We start from the raw sequence: 19371 nt of genomic DNA on the forward strand, positions 1-19371 counted from the left end.
ATAATCTGCAGAAATATATAAAACATCGAAAGCGTGATATTTTTTACTAAATATTTACTAGAGAAAACGATCTTCTGCTTGAGTGCAATTTTTTCAATTACACTCGTAAAATTACGAATATACGTAAATATCCGTGATCTAGTAATATGGTCGCGAATAAGATTCTGTAACTTACGATTCACATCGAGAACGACCAGCCTGGTTTGCGGCAGCACAAGGTTAGTGTTGCTGGCCTCGCATATCAGGCGAGCCTTGAGATGTTGCCTTCCAACTTTAGGATAGGACAAGCGGTTAACCGTCAGGCCAGAGTCGGCGTTGTAGTGATAGGACTCGTCTATCACGGTGTTGTCGAGGTACCACGTCAGCTTCGGGGGCGGCTTGCCACCTCGTACCTCGCAAATCAGGTTCACGTCACTCCCCTCGTTGTATGGTTCCTCTAACCTCGAGATGTCCCTCGTCGTCCCGTCCAGTATCACCGGCTTCGACGGAGGCACTATGCGAAACACACATACGTACGTACACATGTACACGTGTATATACAGACGCATATTCACACAGAGGCAGCATGATTGAATCAGCGGAAATGCGGATTGATTATTTGTCCGCCGCTTGAGAATGGCTGATCTATCGCGCTACCTGCGTGCCGGCGTGATTTACTCGTGAAAGATTGATTAGGGCCAATTGAGTTCCGCTGATGCGAGTGATTTACCATTCGGTGAATACTCTTTTGTCGACGATTACGCGCAAACCGTGGAAATGAACGGTTAAAAACCAGCAAATCCTGCTGGAATTCGTGCAAGCGTGAAACGGTAAATTGCGCAAGCCTTGGATGGTTCGTTTATCTCTCCTACTGGATATATAATTGTTCTTCTCGTTGCCAGAAATACGAACGATTTCGTGCAACGAATAGCGTAAACGAATGTGTTCCGTGCAACGTTCGAAATATTTTCTAAAATGAATTCGACGAGATACGATATCGTGTACTTAGCAAATGTCTTAATCAAGACGATAGTTATGTCGTGTGGTTAGTACGATGGCTTACCTTTCTGATTTGGAATTCAACTGGCATTGAGAGATTAATATTGTACGATATATCGAATGCGATTATTAAATTATACAATTAAATCTTTTTTCATTTATATCTTTTCTTTCTCTTACTAACGAACGTTACGTTGTATAGGTTGGTAGATGTTTCCATATTTCTGAAGGAAGATGTACAGCATTACAGCCCCGACGATTACAGTATTAACCGCAGTACGAAATATTCGCTGAGACTTTTTAAGAATTGGAACAGCTACCGACGTTGCACGTAATTTCTGATAAATGACAGGCGCACTACTCACTTATAACAGTCAGATTCATCTTCTGCTTTCTCGTTGGCGAATTCTTGAAGTCCACTCGACACCAATAGATCCCTTCGTCTTTCGTCTCCAACCGATCGATGCTGAGGTTAGCAGGATTCGATGCTGTGATAAAAAAAGCTCTTGGTCCTAGCGCCGTCGGCGACGACCACAGGCGAGCATTGTTCAACTGTCGACGACCACGGACGTCGAAGCTGAAACCATCGGTTCTTTGTAGTAATGACAAGCATCCACGAAACTTTACTGTTTTTTATTACATTGCGATCTAATTTTTGAAATTGTACAAAACACGATTACTAATGTAATCTTACGATATGTTTTTCATTTTCTTTGAAAATCTGCGAAAGAAAGATTTATCAAACGACCCATATCGCAACGAAAAAGATTTCAAGTAGTACGAATTTCTTCGCGAGAATGTTTCTGCTGGATATGAGTCAGTACTAAAATCCCATGGAATTGAGACGAGAATTTTCATGCAACAAGCACTTGTAATCTCGAAGATCCGACAGCCGACAACGGTCTTCGAGTCGTCTCGCGTCGTAGACTTTACTTGGTGTAACGTGCGAACTTGAGAACATGCTTGCGCGAGCTTATCGCTCCTGAAATCCTCGACGATTCCGCCTTCGATCTAGCTACGAATCTCGAAATCATTGGTAACACGATTATGGAGTGAATAATCGTGTCTCTCGAGTCTAATTGAGCAGCAAGGAAAGCTTCCATTCGAGAAACTTAGTAATGTTCCAAGTTTAATCATATGAATATTAAGTAAGTGTAATAAGAAGACTTCTAAAGCGCAAATGACAAATGTATAGCTTCTCTTGTTATATATTATCGATTTGCTAAAAGAGCGACGAAACTAAAAAATATAGATTTAATAGAAATTTTGAAACAGAATTTTTAGTCAAAGAATCTTCGTTTATAATTTACCCACTATTTACCTACTATACGAACGATTATTTCCTATTGCAAAGAATATCGTCAAAGATCGTAAGATATAATAAGATCTCCGAATAATCCTTTCGGAAGGACGATAATCGTATATAGATTAAATCACAATGTTTTCCGTTTCTCAAATATCGAAAAAAATATTTTTCTTTAAATACCCGAACAAGATCCTACTATTTATAACGTAATCCCGATATCGAGGCCAGGGTTCAAGTCCAGTCACGATTTAAGATTGTTCGCTGTACCGTGAAGGATCTTAGCGGGAGAAGCATAACGGAGTTAGGATGCGGACAGGACAAAGAGGTAGGCGTATACGTCGAGTCTCGTCCGGGGAGCTATTCTCCATGCATGATTGCATATTAAACAGTCAAGGACGAGGGAGCCGCGAGAAAGGCGATGATTCCGCGAGTGGAACGACAGACGGAAGTTTCGGAAAGATCGAAAGACAACGAGACGTTAAGCCTTACTCCTCGTCTCTACCTGTTTCTCTTACCTGGTATCACGAAGGTGAAGAGAGAGAGAGAGAGAGAGAGAGAAAGAGAGTGAGATAGGGAGGGTCGAGAATGAAAGAAGTGGGAATTGGTAGGAGGCCGAGGAACATGGAAACCGACGGTTCCTCACGAGCGACTAAAAGTTAAATTGCGTTCCACGACTGCACGGGAGTTCGGATTTCCGCTCGTGACTGAATATTCCCAAAGCTATCCCACTCTGCCGGCTGCTTCCGCGGCATTGACGTTGAAATACGATTTAATTCTTCCACTTCGCACTTCCAACAGACGAGGAAAGCGCTTCCGTGACGTGCTGCCGCCGTCCGGACGTCCGTATGGTTGCTTGCCTTGAGGCCGCCGCACCATCGGCCCTTAGGGCTTCTCCACACTGATGCAACACATCACACACATACATATACGTATACATATGTATAATATGGGTCTCTACATATTCCCTATTCCTCGTCTCCTTTCAGAAAATCACCAGTTTTCCATCGGGGCTGAAACGATTCTTGGATATAACGCGTTCATTCCTTCGTTCGATTGGCTTTCGACGAGCGATAACCCCGCAAAGCGATTCCTAGCTATCAGTCTTCCGACTCTTGGCTGAATCTTCGGATCGATCGCCGGTCTCTCACGTGCCTCGTCGATCACCTGACTGATTCGCGGAGATTTTCGAAAGAAGAATCGCCGATCGAACGTTCCTGAACGCGGCGTTGCATAGAAATCGAGACGATCCGCGGCGAAAACCCCCGTTTTTATTGGAAATCACAAGCGCTGGATTCGAGAATCGCAGCAAGACTCGACGCCTGCATTCGTGAATGCACGGAGAACTATCTTACTATCGTAAGAACTGCTCCCCCGTGGTCCGTATGCAGCATGTTGCTCCTCTTTGATTTGCTGAGTTTCGCTTTCGTGATTATTTGCAACGATCGATGGCGTGTCTATGGCTCCTTGCTCTAAGTTTGTAAATTTGGTATCAGAGAGTATTGCTAAATGAGAAGTATTTAGTAAAAATGTTCAATTCCTTGAAACTGTAACGAAATGAGTAGGATAAATAGGATAAAATAAATATTTTAGTCGAAATTCATTGTATTAGTAAGTTCGTATTCACGAAGCCACGGAACGAATTCTTGTACAATATACAATTTGGTATAATAATTATTCTAGTAATTTTTATTGTATACGTTCTAAAGAAATTACTTATTGAACGAATACCTACAAAACAGTGACTTCAGACGTTGCAAGTTGCAACATGTTTGACTAGCGTTTCCCTGTCTTTTGCCAGAACACGCTCTTATCTTTTGTCTCCCTACGGCTTCGATAGTAAACTATTAACCCTTTGGCGAAAGAACGACACCAGGACGATCATTCGTATAATGCAAGCGATTTAGAAGGTTTCTAAGGGGAGTAGCGAATGAAATTGGACAGATTCAATTCGATGGAACGATGTCCCTTAAGAGCAATTCAGGACGCTGTTCGGAGATCTCACAAATATTACGGAAAATTTCATAAAAAGCTGACGGTGGCCGAGTCTAAAGAAAATACGGTAGAGTGGAGGAGCAGTAGGAACTGGAGAATAAGAAGGAAGAAAACGTAGAAATAAGGTCAGCCAAGAAAACGAAGTAGATGAATCGATAATCGGGAGAATCGAATGAACGAAACGTCCTGACGGGGTGAAACATTCAAGTGACCGAATAAATCGGTGTAATAGGATTACAAATGAGATTAAGCGGCAACTACGCGACGGGGTTAACACGGGTGAGGTGATTTAAACGGGTGAGAGGGTAGATTTAAAAACGTTAACAACTCAGTCAAGTTAACTCGTAAAAGAGATTCCAAATATAATATCATAATTCGTCGGAGTTTTACGACGCGACATACAGAGAACTAGATTTACATATAAAACAAGCCAGCGCTTATCTCCCGACATGGGTTTGCTCGAGGGCGGAGCAACGTTTCGTTTCGTTGGATTAGTCAAAAAATTACCCCTGTTTATCAGGTATAACAGTGCTTAGTCATAATCACAGGAGGTATTCGCTTTCTCTTTACAGCATACGTTTTCATTATGCCGCATTAATTAAAGAAATCTGAAAGGTTATTATTTCTCGTATTATACGAACGAACGAATAAATATGGTTTACATTGATAAACAGAGTATAAGCAAAGCGTAGAATATTATGCAAACCATATGAAAAGGACGTAAATGATTTACATCGTAAAGGAAATAATCATTTCTGTGATTATAGGGAGTAGAAAATAGAAATTAAAAAACGAACATAAAGCGAAACATGATAAAACCGAAAATATTAATTAATATTTCATTTACATCGAAGCTTTGAGCAAAATTTGGAATTTTAACGGTTATTGAAGTGATTAATTCAATTTTATTTTTTATAATTATGTGCGGAAAAGAAACACGATATTTGCGTTGCTATTGAAAAGGTTGAGTTGTGTGCTTCTATGTGCTATCCTAATTCATATCTAGCGTATATTATTTAACGGCAGATTATCGCCGACTAAGACCAATTGTAAAGAAGGTTATGCAATATAATTAGGGGGATTATTAATCAAATTATTGCGCTACATTTGGAACTAAAAGCACCTCTGATGTGTGAAATGAAATAATTAGTTTACTCTGCTGTATTTATATGCTAAATATTTAGATATTTCGCATAATTAATTAGCAAATAATTTACAACCGCCTATAAACGATTTCAATTTTGCGGCTTCTTCGTAAATATACTATGTGTGAGATTATAAAGAAATAACTTTACTTGAAGTTATAAAAATATATGTTAGATAGTCTAGAAAGTCTATAGAAGATAACAAATAGATGAAGTTTAAAATTCTTCAAAACTTAGAAGTTTGACGGATTTCTTTTGAAGCGTTAGGGATTTTTAACGTATCCTTGCAATGGACGAGACACTCGATAACATACCTATGATGACCTATGATAACATACCTAATTTAGAGGTAGTTTTCACGTTTTACGCGTCTAAAATGTGCACTTTTGTACGTAAAATACACGCACTATTTTTATACCTCGTAGAATTGGTATAAACCGATCGTGAATGTTAGCAATAAAACATCGTATAGCACCAGATTTTGTTAAGAATTTACGAGCTACTCATAAAATCGTATAATTCCGATACGGACACCCGGCTTACATGTTATTTCAAAAACACAACTTTCTATATATCACTGAATTTCTCTCTATAGCAACTGAAACAGAACAAATAAAATGTAATAATAAAAAATGCAATTCTTAAAAAGTGAACATTCGATACGCTTCATTTCATAACACATCTTTACAAAACCTAGTCTTTTTCCCTTTTTCTTTTCCTTTTGATATACTTTTTACATTCTTGAAAATAAAAAAAAATAAAAAAACATTTTAGGGATTTAAATACACGTACGATCGTCGTTAAATCCATTGAGAAAGTCCCGTCACCAATTTCAAATTGATTTAAATCGTAATTATTCCTCAAAATAATTTCTTTCCGAGTTAAAAAATCGAATTCTCAATTCGTTTATAAAAACTCTGATGAATAGCTTACCATCGCTTTTACATCGCAGCGTTGATGAGAGGGTGCGCGATAACTCGAGGAAAACAAGTGAAAGCCGAAGAAACGATATTCGCCATTTCGTGTCTTTAACAGTCTGGCGCACGTATGATAAGCGAGCCGGCACGTCTCGTAATAAATATTTTACTGCCTCAGCCGGGAAAGGGTACGCGGGGAGGACAGGAAGAAAAGCTCGTCGAGAGGATACAAGGGGTGTCTGTCTGCCTCTAAATTTAAAGTTCCCTCTCTAGCGGCGAGGATTAAACTGACTTTACAACAGGCAACGACCTATGCCTCCAACCATCCGATTCAACCCCTACATCGCTTCTGCTAGGGATGGAAGAGAAGAAAACGGTGGAAAAGCTCGAGACGATGCATCGCCACCACCGCACATATCTTACACCTTATTACATTTCTTAAATATGACCCGACGGGCAGCAACGTCGACTACCCCCACGACCACATGCCCCCACCCTATGATAGAGAGTGTCGCGCTTCTTCGCGAAAGCGACGAGCTTCGAAGGTTTGCGGGCCAAGCACCATTCTATATGCAAAATTTCACGGGTCGCGGAAGCGAAATAGCGAGTCGGCAAGCAAATGAAGTTCACCGTGGAAAATAACGCGAGGAATTTCTGGACCGTCCCTTCTCCATCCCTACGACCACGCCCGCAGTGCTCCCCGTTTTATTTCTTCTAGGCAATTTATATTCCCGGATTATCGGGTTTCAAGAGAATTTTAGACGTCGCATAGCCTCGCGCGATATCCTTCTAGCCGTTGGCTGGTTTTTAAAGGCTTCTGATGAATTCGGGGCTTTTAATAACGATTCGGGATTACAGTGGATTTTATTGGCTGATAGGAGTACGGGAGAATTTAGTTTTCTATCGTGTTCTCTCGTTATTCACGCTGTTCCGTCGTGTCTTTTCTTTCTACCACTGATCATCAGTGTTTTCTGGCTGTTTATAAATTGAGATTATCGCAATATTACTTTGGCGTAAATATCTAATAGCGAACAAGCAATGTCCTTCCTTTTTCTGTCTCAAGGAGAAAGGGGGTTGGTTTTCGTGTTAGTAGAATTTACGTATTTTTGGTTATGCAAGTAAAAGGTTTAATGGCTCACCTGTAGATTGGCTCACTAGCACCCTCTTTGTACCAGAGTACCATGCTGACTTCGTCGTTGTCGTTGGAACGAATATCACAAGGAAGGTGCACTTTCTTTCCCACAACCCCACTGATAGTAATCATTGGAACTGTAAGCAAAAAAGATGAAATATTTATAGTTAATTGTACTATAATAGGATAAAAATTGGATTAAAAGTGACGAAGACGATTAAATTTGAAATTTTATTATCCTCCGGTATCCTTTCACAGTAATTCGCTAACTGTAACCTTAATTAAATTAACATGAAATTAATTATAAGTTTAAGCGGTTACTAACAGATATTTCCTCGTAATATAATACTTGATATAATACTTAAAAAGAACGTAAAACTATATTTAAAGTTTAATTCAACAAAGGTTCCAAAGATAGTCTTACTATCTAAGATTTTTAATGAAACTTTGTACTTTAAAATTAAAATTTGAACTTTGCTCTCGCCCCACTATAGCGATATATGTAATCAATCCAAAAAGTGTTGAAATAAAAATTGGCTGAATGATATTGAAACAGTAAAATATTTATTTCTATTCTATGCTTGGTCTAAACATCAATACCGGTCAATATAATACGCATTATATATACATATCATATATTCGTATTAATGTAAATCGGTGTTTGTAAAGTTTGAAAAGAATGGAACACAAACAGAGACACGTCTCGTAAAATTTTATAATTAATTATACTTGATTCAAATCTGCTCTTTAATTAATCATACGCAGGGATACTTGCTAACCGATTTATTCGCAACTGAACCTACATTGTAACCATTTTTCAAGGCAACATCAATCACGCTCGGAAGTGTGAGCGAACTTCTTTCGAAATCAATGAACACACCAACGCCTCGAAATATCTAATCTCGTCATTAATCAAACTAAATTAATCTCCTTTTATCAATTTGCCATGTACCTCGACAATTTTCTTTCCTCTTGCGTAAATGTGAACGCGCGATTCGTATCGAATCAAATGACTGTCACGGACAACGTAGTATGACAAAACTTTTCCTACGTCACATTCACGCCCAAACGATGAAAAGAACTTACCGTTCTCACTAAAAAGCGCAAATGTAATCCGACGTGCGTCATAATATTTTCTTCCTCTAGCTGTCAAATTTCAAAATATCCGATCCTGCATTTTGAAACAAAAAATTGATCCACCATATATGGTGTTAACAACGGCCGAAAGAGTTTCTCAAAAATGATATTAATTCTCGATTCTACTATCAAAACCAGCGATTCATCTCAAGTATGAACATTATCGCACATCCACCAGGAGAATAATTAACCACATTCGTTTGGTAGGTGGATAGCGTAGTTTTACCAGGTAATAGAAAGCGCCCGGGAGAAGCAGAAGCAAGGTGGTGCACGCAAACTACGAAGACATCCTTCGGGATTAGGTCTCATTACATGAGAATTCTGCGGTGACGTACGCGCTGACGGTTAAGGTCGTGGCTTTCCGACCGAGCTTAAGGCGGCCAAGTCGTCTTGCTGGTTGACGATGCAAGCTGCGGTTAACGGGGGTTTGATGTCCTCATCGCCTTGTCTACCCGATTAGATTTACGTGTAGATGGAGTTATCGCGTTTTAACGAGTTACACGGTGACATACATATCACGAATACCACTCCTTATTTTCCTTCTTCACTGACGCGTTTGCCATCCTTGTCAGTCGAAAATCAACGATTGCGTGGAACATTTTCGAGGACCAATGGTCGGACAATCTCATCGATCAATGACACTCTCCTACCCGCTTGTTCCACAAAACAATCGTAATAGCTCACTGTTACGTGGACTTCCATCTTGGGTCACACGACGCTGATGCTTCTCTACAAGTTTGGAAACATAACCGCGAAAGTCGGGAAATCGTGGGTGGAGGATAGATAGTGGATGAGTGTCCCGAGATGAACCGTTAGAAAGTTGGTCCGGCAGTTCCGACTGAATATCATTGGCCGAGTAAGTTTCTATGTTGAATTGCCCGCATCGTAAGATTCGTAAATTCTGTTATCAAATTTAACTTTGCTCTTCGGAGGAAAATGGCTAGTTCAGGCACTTAGAGATCATGCCGAAGATCATTTCGTTTAGGTCTTCGTATAGTTCGCGAATAATAATAATAATATAGTATGGTACATAAATATCATTGAATGATACGAAATTTGATTACACTTAATTAATTAATATGTAAATATCATAATGAATACAGTGGTGTACAAATACTTTTTGTAGCCACTGTAGATCACCAATTTCCGATATGCTCGTCCTATGACAATTTAAAAAAATTCTGTCCATGTTAATTTTGTAGTCTGTGATTCGTAAATGTAGTTCTAATTTTACAAATATAACTGAATTATAAAAGTTCAAATCTTCCACCAACGACGGTCATCCGACCAACATTTGTAAACTAAAATTCTAGCGAAGAAAAATTTCACGCAACGTATTATATAACAGGCGCAGTCACAATCCGACGAACTTATCGCGAACTTTATTTTTCGGCAAACACAGACTACGAAAACGTCCACAGTGACAAGCACCAGGCTCGGTTATATTGGAACAATTTCATTTACCACAAGAAAAATGCTGGCTAAATTTCACGGCTAGGCGTAACCATACATTTTCTTGACATCTTGATCTGGAAGGAAAAAGCCTCTAACCAGTTACAAGCTCATGAAACGTCGAGAAATGGGGAGCAATGATGACTGAGTCGTTTCTTCTTCTTCGTCTCCTATCGTTATACGACGAATATTAACGTAGGAACCGTGGGCCGGTACAACTACCATTTTTTTATGGCGTTTAGCGAACTCCAGACGAACAATTTGCATCGTTATGCAAGTCCGCATCACGCGAGCCGTGGTAAGATTTTAATAATTGTACGTGTTTCGATCGCCGCTGTTGTGTCCGGTCGATCAGGTATCGACTATCGGCCAACGTAACTTCTCCACCAACCTCTGGCTAGGGTCGACTGATTTTAATTACTTTTGCGAAAGTTTAGCAACTGGAAGTGTATTTACCGTGGAAATTCGCAATTTTGTTGGGTGGTTCGTTAGTTCACTGATTGTTCTCTATTTTTCTTTATATCTGAATGATTTCAAAAGGAAGATAGCTCTATAGGTAATTTGTTACATAGTTCCACCGAGTATTTTTATGAATATCGGTTATATCGAAAAGTTTTAGTAGACGAAGTTGAAACTTTTCATATTAAGTTGAGTTTGTAGATAAATAGTAATAAATCCAAAATAAAGCAAGACTGACTTAAGGAACGACTCGACGTAGATTCATCCTATGGTGCAAAAATTCGATGTGCCATACATATTCGAATTCACCGATCTACGATAATCAGAAGATAAAAATACCAAATCGTTGATACAGTTCTGCCAAATTTCCACCTTAGTAACGTTTCATAGTCTAATCGATTGGACTGACAAGCGAATAGTACCCTTTAGCGTCGTTGACGTTGACAAAAGCGTCAATTATCATGATCGAATAGGAGACTATTTCGAACTTGTTTCAATCGAAATTCTAGTAGCCGTCTAGTTTGCCAATTGGGCAGATATGCGTGTAGCGTGCATCGTAATTCGTTTCTGTTGCCGAAGAATCCTCGAACCCCCACGTCGTTCCCGGTACGGATCGATGCCTCGACTCATGCGGTTCATAAATAACCTTTCTACGCGGAAAACGAATCCATCAACGGGTTTGCTTCTTAACTAGCCAATTCGAGGTAACATCAAACGCAACATAAGGCTGCCGTCTTCTTCCATCCCCTGGCAGCTGCTGCGCGTTGCCAGGCCCCCGTAAATAAGTAATCTTTCCGTTTCCACGAATGCGCGAGAGGGTTTTGAATCTCGAGGATGATCGCCTTCGGGCGAGCGTGTCCAAGATACCAGCCGCGTTTATTTTCTTTTTTATCGAACGCGTAAATTTAACTGGCCTTATTTTTGCCCGACGTTTTCATTCGTTGCTCGCCATCGGCAAAATGAAATATAACGTTATTATTCTGGCATGCCGCGAATCCTTTCGCGATCTCCTTCCTCCCTCCTCTGCTTCTTGGTTGCGCGTATCGTAAGAAGCACGTTCCTTTTCAGCGTGAAATCTTTTGATAATTTATCGACGCACGAAACAATCTTTCACATAACTCAAACGTAGATAAAGAGGCCGTATGTCAATGGCGCAAAGAATTTTTACTCCTGTTTTGTGAATTTTTTAGCTGTCAACGTGTATTCTGCGAATTGTCTACGTTCTATGAGAACGTGTGAGAGGTTGTTGATTTCGAACAATTTAATCAGAGTTGGTTATGTGGAAAATTAATTAACGTATACTTGTTACAACGGAAACTACCGAAGATAGATGATAAATAAAGTTTAGGCATAAAGTCGTTTCACTTACTAAATATTATAACGAGTATTGCACTCTGCACATTTTATACATATTCGCGCCTTAAATTTCCCGTAAATGTATAAGAATCACCACTGTAATTATAAACTTCGACGGTCTTGAGGATAACCCTGATGATGATAATCGATACCTTGGTAATTTAATAATCTACAGTTCGTCGATAACGGAACCATATTCCTCGATTCCATTGTAAAGTTGGAGCTAAGACAAATTGTCTCGTGTCGAGGTAATTAAGACTTGGCCTACCCTTGGGAATCGTCGAATGAAAATGTCAAAAGATTCTTAAGCCCTAGTCGTCTCCACCGTCGCGTGTAATCCAGATTTATACGGTGATAGATCTTGTTTCTGCGTTAATTATTTCCTTCAGTCGTTATTCAGCATATAGGACCGTTTTACGATAGTGGCGGAACGAAGCAAAGCTATTCAGATAAACTAGCTGAGCGCCGTTCGAGTATCGTTCGTTATCTTTGCCGTGGCATAAATACGACTGTAAAGGAATAGCGTTAACAGGAAAGGGTGAAAATGTCGAGGTTCGTAGTCGTAAAGTAATAACAAGAGTAATTTGTTCTTGGTTCTACGTACATTTTCCTTATCTGTAAGGGATTAACGTTATCGAATTAGTAGTAGAATGTACTTGAAATTTTGTAACACGATATTGACGAACTTGACGATTCCGACGATCAAATGGTCTGCGATTGTTTCTTAATTTTTTGTTACAGATAATATTTGACTAACTTTCTCTTCGTGAACATAATATGTATTAACAATTATTTCTACATTGAAATAAAAAATGTTACGATGCCTTTTTTAAGCAAATCTAATTATCTGGAAGAAGAATTTTTTTCCTATTCGATTACATAAATAGCGCTATCTTTTTTATAAAATAAAGACATAACATGTAGAGGGCGGAGAAAATAAAACTGAACGTACTCGTCCGAAAGAGGACTGTTATTAATTATTCAGAATGTTATGTCACAGTGCAATTTACTATCGGCTAAATCGTTTAACTAGATTCGACCGACAGATGACACTAGATTGGCTGATTGTTTATTAAATGCTGTCAAATTATTGATGCTAATAAGCCATGGTTTGCCGAGCACGCGTTCGAACGATGCCAAATAAGCGACGGTGGATGTCGAAAATATCTGGCAATGACGCATATGGGTAACTATATGACGCCCACCAATCAAAATTATTGTAATATTCGAACGCGGCCGTGACTCGAAAACGTCGGCTCTGTCCATAAGTACCTAATGAATCGAGAATTTATGTTAAAGCATTTTAATGGTGTTGGTAACAGTTTCTCGTTTCACAATAAGTTGAATGACATACATGCAACGTTGCATGAATTAATTAGATACGATGCTTCGGTTTTATTAATTTCGATAAATTTATACATGCATCGTGTATGTTCATATATGTCAATTAAATACGTACATTCGATGTTATTCTATCTTTACGATTTGGTCGAAATTCTCACTACTTGTCAGTGCATTCTTCTAAAATTCCAGGATGCAGGAACAAGCCGAATAACATGTAAGAGCGAATAATATGTAACCGAATAATATGTAACATAAATAGTGTTTCACATTGACGTATCTATTCAGGAATCTGAAGCGTATTTAATATTTCGGTAATTATATACGTAAAACTTGTACTTTATTGTGACAAAATACTACTCGATTTACTTTAACGATAAAATCCGGAAAGGATGCACTCGAAGAGAAAGACCCTGAAAAGATGAAAAGTCACATAGATGTACCTTTTCATCAATAAGCGAGTAAAGATACAAAGAGTGTCGTCTCTCTTTGAATAATCGTATTTGTCATCCGACTTCCAAGCGATCGAAATCCCTTTCAAACGAATAAACACGGGTGAAACAAATTACACGAGGAAAAAGAAAAACACGAGAAAATGTGGCGTTCTTGGCCAGTTTCTTAATGTCCTCCTTTGTAGCGGAGAAATGAAGGGAGACTATTAAAATGGTGCTGGTCTGTCGAAGAAAAATTCCCCTGGCAGCGGAGACGACTTCTCTGTTAAGTCCAGATGTATTGTAGACCGCAATGTAGTAGGTAGATTAATGGTTTTTACCGGTGCTCCACCGGAGCTTTTTATAGCAAAAGGTGGCCGCGCTCGGGATAGAGTGCCGCGACCGGCACATTCGGGTTCCGCTCAGCCAGTAAAACTTGTAATTACTGTAAATCGCGATGTAATTGCCGTAGTAATTACCGTGGAGCAAAGTAGGCGCCGGCTCGCGTAAATAAAGCTGTGCTTGCGAGCTTACCCGCAACCCCCGTAAATTTCAATCGTGAATGTTTCATTTGTTATGGAACCACTTTTAATCGCCCGCCCTGTTCTCTCAGTTCTATTAACTCCTCTGTACGGTGGATATCGTTTCTCCCGGTTACCGATCTTATTTTTTCTCTTTAATTCCGCTAATAACAAAGATCGTTTTCAGCCCTTTTGGGATACCGTGTTGCGGCAAGCGTTATGGCTTTCTTTTTTTTTTTTTTAGAGGTTTCGTACGTACCGTTTCATTTATACGCCGGGTTATTCGTTCGTGTATGTCGATGTTTCTATAAGTGTCTGATTTAATAAGAAATTTATTCGGTTTATTAAGGACTTGTTATATTTTTGTAAAAATTGCTGTTACGAAATGTATTGAAAACGCAGCTTTGCTTTTTTTTTTTTTAATTCTATAGAATATTTAGAATTTCCGAGTATTTGTATTTGGAATGAATTATTCAACTTAAGTTAGGGGATTCGGGTATAGTTACTTTCCATGAATTTCTGGCTGGAATATCTCGTGAACTTCAGGGACACCCTATGCGGACGCAGTTGTCGCGATTTTATGGATTCCCTTTGACGATCCCCACCCAGAAATGAGATTATGTATATCTCCGATTTACTTTACTAACTACGCAAAGCCGATTTATCAGCGAGCTGTGACTACCAGGTCGCGTGTTTTTCTCTTTTACAATCGATTCGAGAAGTACCGTCTACCTAATTATCGGTGCTGCTTTAAAGTTAGGAAATACTTTGAAACGTGCGGCCACCACCAGGCTGCATTGCAAATTCTTTTAGGATCACGACTGGAGGTACGTGCACCGGCATCCTCGTCCCTTTCAGTTCCAGAGGAGAAGTAGAAATTATTCCTTTTTTACAGGGAAATCTTGAGAAACCCATCTGGTATCTCGTTGAAGTAAATTACGTTTCCAAAAGACGAGTTCGCCGTACGCTCTGATTAATTTCAAGTGAGATGGTTAAATGATTTTATATGTTGATAATATTCCATACCTATCACAGAGAATGTTATGTCAAAGAAATTTTTCTAAAGCTTTGAATAGATCGAGAAAATAAATCAAATATCAGAAATTTTACGAGGTACGCTATATATACAGGGTGGTTGGTAACTGGTGGTACAAGCGGAAAGGGGGTGATTCTACGCGAAAAAAGAAGTCGAAAATATAGAATAAAAATTTTTTTTTCTTTTTTTTAAAATTTGTCCATCGAGACAACTATCTACAGTGAGATCGGTTATAACGTACCGCACGCGTACCGAGCGAAAATTCAAAGTCGATTTTCTCGAAAACAAAGCCTCGAACGAAAAATTGTTATTCTATATTTTCGACTTCTTTTTTCGCGTAGAATCACCCCCTTTCCGTTTGTACCACCAGTTACCAACCACCCTGTATATATGTTGAGACCTTTAGAGCATCGGATAATTTAATTAGTTTCACTGCTTTAGTTATACATATTTAGCCCTTGCTAACATTAAACATCTGTGAATTATTTTACGTAAAATTAATAAATTTGAACGTTTGTAATACCAGTGTTTAATACAAAATTGTTCAAGTATTTAATGACCAATTATATGTGCTTTAATAAATAATATATTACAACATGATACAGGATTTAATTGCTTTCCACCCGTTATTATCCACTAATTAGTGTAAGTGTTGCTCCAATATAAATGATTGAATTAATAATAACTTTATTTCCAATTAATTTTCTATCGGGCTAATAACTCCGCGTTATATTATTTTCATCAACCAAATAATCAAAAGATGATTAATTGAAATATATTAATTGAAAAGAGTAAGATTAATACTACAACCTCCTTTCCAAATATTATGCCAACTACTCCTACATATGTGTATGTAATATACTAGAAAAGTATTAAACACAGGGGAGTTCCCCTAATGCCGGACGGCACATAATTCCGGGCATTAGCTATATTGGTAACATTTGAAACGCAACCGAGCCGTTATTCCATGTACAACATAGGGAAGCAAATGGAACAAATAACGAAACGTTCCAGTCGCATGTGCACATCTAACGAGATTCATTGATTATAGCGTTTGACAAGAATCTGGTGCATCGTACAAATTATAGTCTATTATATTTATCAGATTTCATGGCTAAAAGACGCGTGAGTTGCTTAGTTACATCTTTTGGAAAGATTAATTATCTTTGTATGTTGTGCGTACAGTGCGCTGCTTTTTGCAAACAAAATTTTTTCGATGGGTTTACTGTCTCGTAGTTCCGAATAAAACATTCTTCGTCATCAGCGGAGAAAACAAATCTCAATTTTCTGTGTCTCTATTCGTATTATTATTTATTATTTTGGTCTTATCGGTTGAAAGGTACGTACATCTAAACAACGCGAATAACAAGAGAAAAGGATTCAACAAATATTTCACTGCAGGAAATAAAGGATCGATAAGATTGTGAAACTATCGTCGATATTTTTTATATGAATATTCTTTCATATAATCCATACAGTTCACGCGCGTACATAAACTTCGAAACAACACGAGCCCCAACACCAGGGACCAATAAAGGGACGCGAAGAAAGAGGAAAACTAAAAAAGAAAAAAGAGAAAAACGTGGAATAGCGGGATAAAAACATCCGTCTATTATCCCCCGTTGGCCGCTTTATTCGCGAGAAGCGTATTCGGAAACGATTTCCCCTATTCACGCAGGGTTATCAATAAAGAAAGGCCGAATTTCCCGTAGAAACGGCAAAAGGCGGCCAGGCTGAATACTCAAAGCTGCTCTTTACGACGTTCTACAGTCGCATCACGATCCTCGACTCAGTTTCCTCTGCCGAGTAACAGCTTTCGTACAGTAACGGAACAGTTTCTGTAGCGAAGCTTTACAGTTCTCCAGTTCCGCCGGAGACATTAATCTCCCTTATGAGTTACGACGTGTGCGCGCCACCGGTACACACACACACACACACCCACATCTTTCTCGAGATCCAAGCATTTTCGGCACGCACGCGCTCGATATTTATACAAGTATATATTTATAAACGTGACGCAAGGATTTCGTAATCGTTATGGTGGGTAGTATCGAAGAAGCACGAGCCATAAAACGGCACGTGTTACGCGAAACAGAGAACACGACGAGAAGGAGAAGGAAAGAACGAGAGAAAAGGAGAAAAAGTAAAGAAATTAATCGTAGGTGCAGGGGTGGAGTGAAATAAAAACGAGCCCCCGTGTGTCAACGCTGCTCCTTTTCCCTCCATCGACACGTAAGTCGAGTCGTTTTACAGGGCGTCGTAATTCACGCTTTACGAGCGGCCTGCGCTCGCTGCTCGCTTCGCCTCTCACACCCGTCCGTCCTGTTCTCGTGCCCAGGACGTTTTATCGAATTTAATTAAGTCGCCGCGCGTCTCCGGATTCCTCTGATTCCTGAGCGTTAGCACGAAAGTTGCCGCGGTGAAGTTCGCTAAATTACGCGAGCGCGACTTACGTTCTCCGCCGAAAACTTTCAAGGGAAACTCGCGAACGTGTGAACCAGGGCTACCGTGAAACGCGAAGCTGCGTGTCGTGCGATGCAAACACATAACGTGATCACACAGAGATTCTTCTGGCAGAGGAACGCTGGCTACTTGGTTTCTCCAGAGAAATCTGCTTTCTAGTTCCAGCAATCGATAGACCAGTGATGGCGCGAGTGATACGGTAATTGAAAACGATTCTACGAGATTCTATGAGAAGTGTATGCAGTTTGATAACGACAATGAAGTAAATTTCTGACAAATTTCTGACTGTGGAATAGAGTTTCGTTCTTGTCGAAGCTACTCGCGAGTATGGTTGTCATTTTGGGGTTTGTCATTTTGCTTACTATTGTTAGGCAAATGGTTTGTACGCGTTCTTCATCGATAGAATTTTCACCAATCACCTGGAAATCCTCGCTCGTTTCTTTCAGATATTCCAAGCACATCGAAATTGTATATTTTAAGTGGACAAGCATTTTTTATTAAATTGAGCACTAACGTTTTTTTGATATATCTCGTATACATTTAAAGTAACGAACCTTAACAATTTGAGGCTCTAAGAACTATTAAATGTAAAAAAATAAGAAAACTTCTTTGTTTCGCTGATAAAAAACACGAAATAAATAAACAAACGTTAAATAAGACGTACACATTGTCCAGTCAAAGAAGTTTCGTGTCCATCGATCAAAGCCAAATTGGATACAAACTTTTCTCCATAAATCGTAATATTTTCACTTGAATACCCTGCTGTGTCGCTCACACTTGTTTGCAAGATGTACCGATTTTCTTTTATGGACCGATAAAAAGTTCGATGATGAAACCCATCGAACCTCGTCCTTTCCTTTACAGCCTTCCGTTTCTCTGCTTTTTACGACTGACAGCTTTCGCAGAGTAGAGTAGCGGTTAGCCTTTACACCACTTTGATGCCGCTAAGAACACCTAAGAAAGAGAACTATTTTTTATCGTACCTCGACGATTTGCACACATACCAGAAGAATTTATGAAAGGCATAGAAACAAGGAATAACACAATGAAAGATCTAATAACGCAAACGTCAGAATGCACGAAGAAAAATATACGTATAGTAGAGAAAATACGATAGGAAAGAGAAAACATACAACGAGAAAATAATTCAGTCGCGTTATTTATCGCTCTAAAGATTTTTATTATAGCGTAGAACATACGATATAGATTTCCTTGTATCCTTACGATTCGAAATGGAATAATAATTCTAAAGTTTGTAACAAGCTCCAATACTTTACACGAAAAGAAATAGAATATTCGAGCAGCTTTAGAAAATTTTGTAAGGTAGATGATACATTTACACTGTACATGTGAATATCCAGGCATCCAGGTCTCAGTTGAGACAAAAGACGATTGGAAGCTGTTGGAAGAATCTAGAGGAGTCGCTTGACAACGAGCGTGCGTGCAAGAAGGTTATCGAGGTCTTCAGAGTGTAATATATACTATGTATAGCTGTTGCGTGCGAAATAAAGTAAACTATTTGTATTTCCGAATTCTCTCTATACCTTAACAAATTTGTTTAGACCAAAGTAATTTACAGCGTCACGGCTTTAGAATCTTTTTCTCGTTCGTGATAGAATTTAAATTTAGCGTTGAAAGGACGACGACAAATTGGGGACACAAGGATGCTCTGGGTTCCGCACAGTTTGCAACACTAACAGCCGAA

General features: G+C 39.1%; 1 protein-coding gene across 2 annotated transcripts in view; it reads right to left on the reverse strand.

Moving 5' to 3' along the window:
* Positions 1-19371, reverse strand: part of LOC117212088 (hemicentin-2-like) — a 210192-nt gene that overhangs the window by 58094 nt on the left and 132727 nt on the right. For both annotated transcript variants that reach the window (XM_033456586.1, XM_033456578.1), the window contains 3 exons: positions 7478-7607; positions 1344-1555; positions 176-493 (listed from right to left, as the gene is read on the reverse strand). In XM_033456586.1, the coding sequence (XP_033312477.1) occupies positions 176-493; positions 1344-1555; positions 7478-7602 (655 nt within the window). In that variant the 5' untranslated portion in view covers positions 7603-7607. The remainder of the gene's footprint in view (positions 1-175; positions 494-1343; positions 1556-7477; positions 7608-19371) is intronic.

This window comes from Bombus bifarius, unplaced genomic scaffold, assembly GCF_011952205.1.
Source record: "Bombus bifarius isolate JDL3187 unplaced genomic scaffold, Bbif_JDL3187 scf7180000007970, whole genome shotgun sequence".
Taxonomy (NCBI): Eukaryota; Metazoa; Arthropoda; class Insecta; order Hymenoptera; family Apidae; genus Bombus; species Bombus bifarius.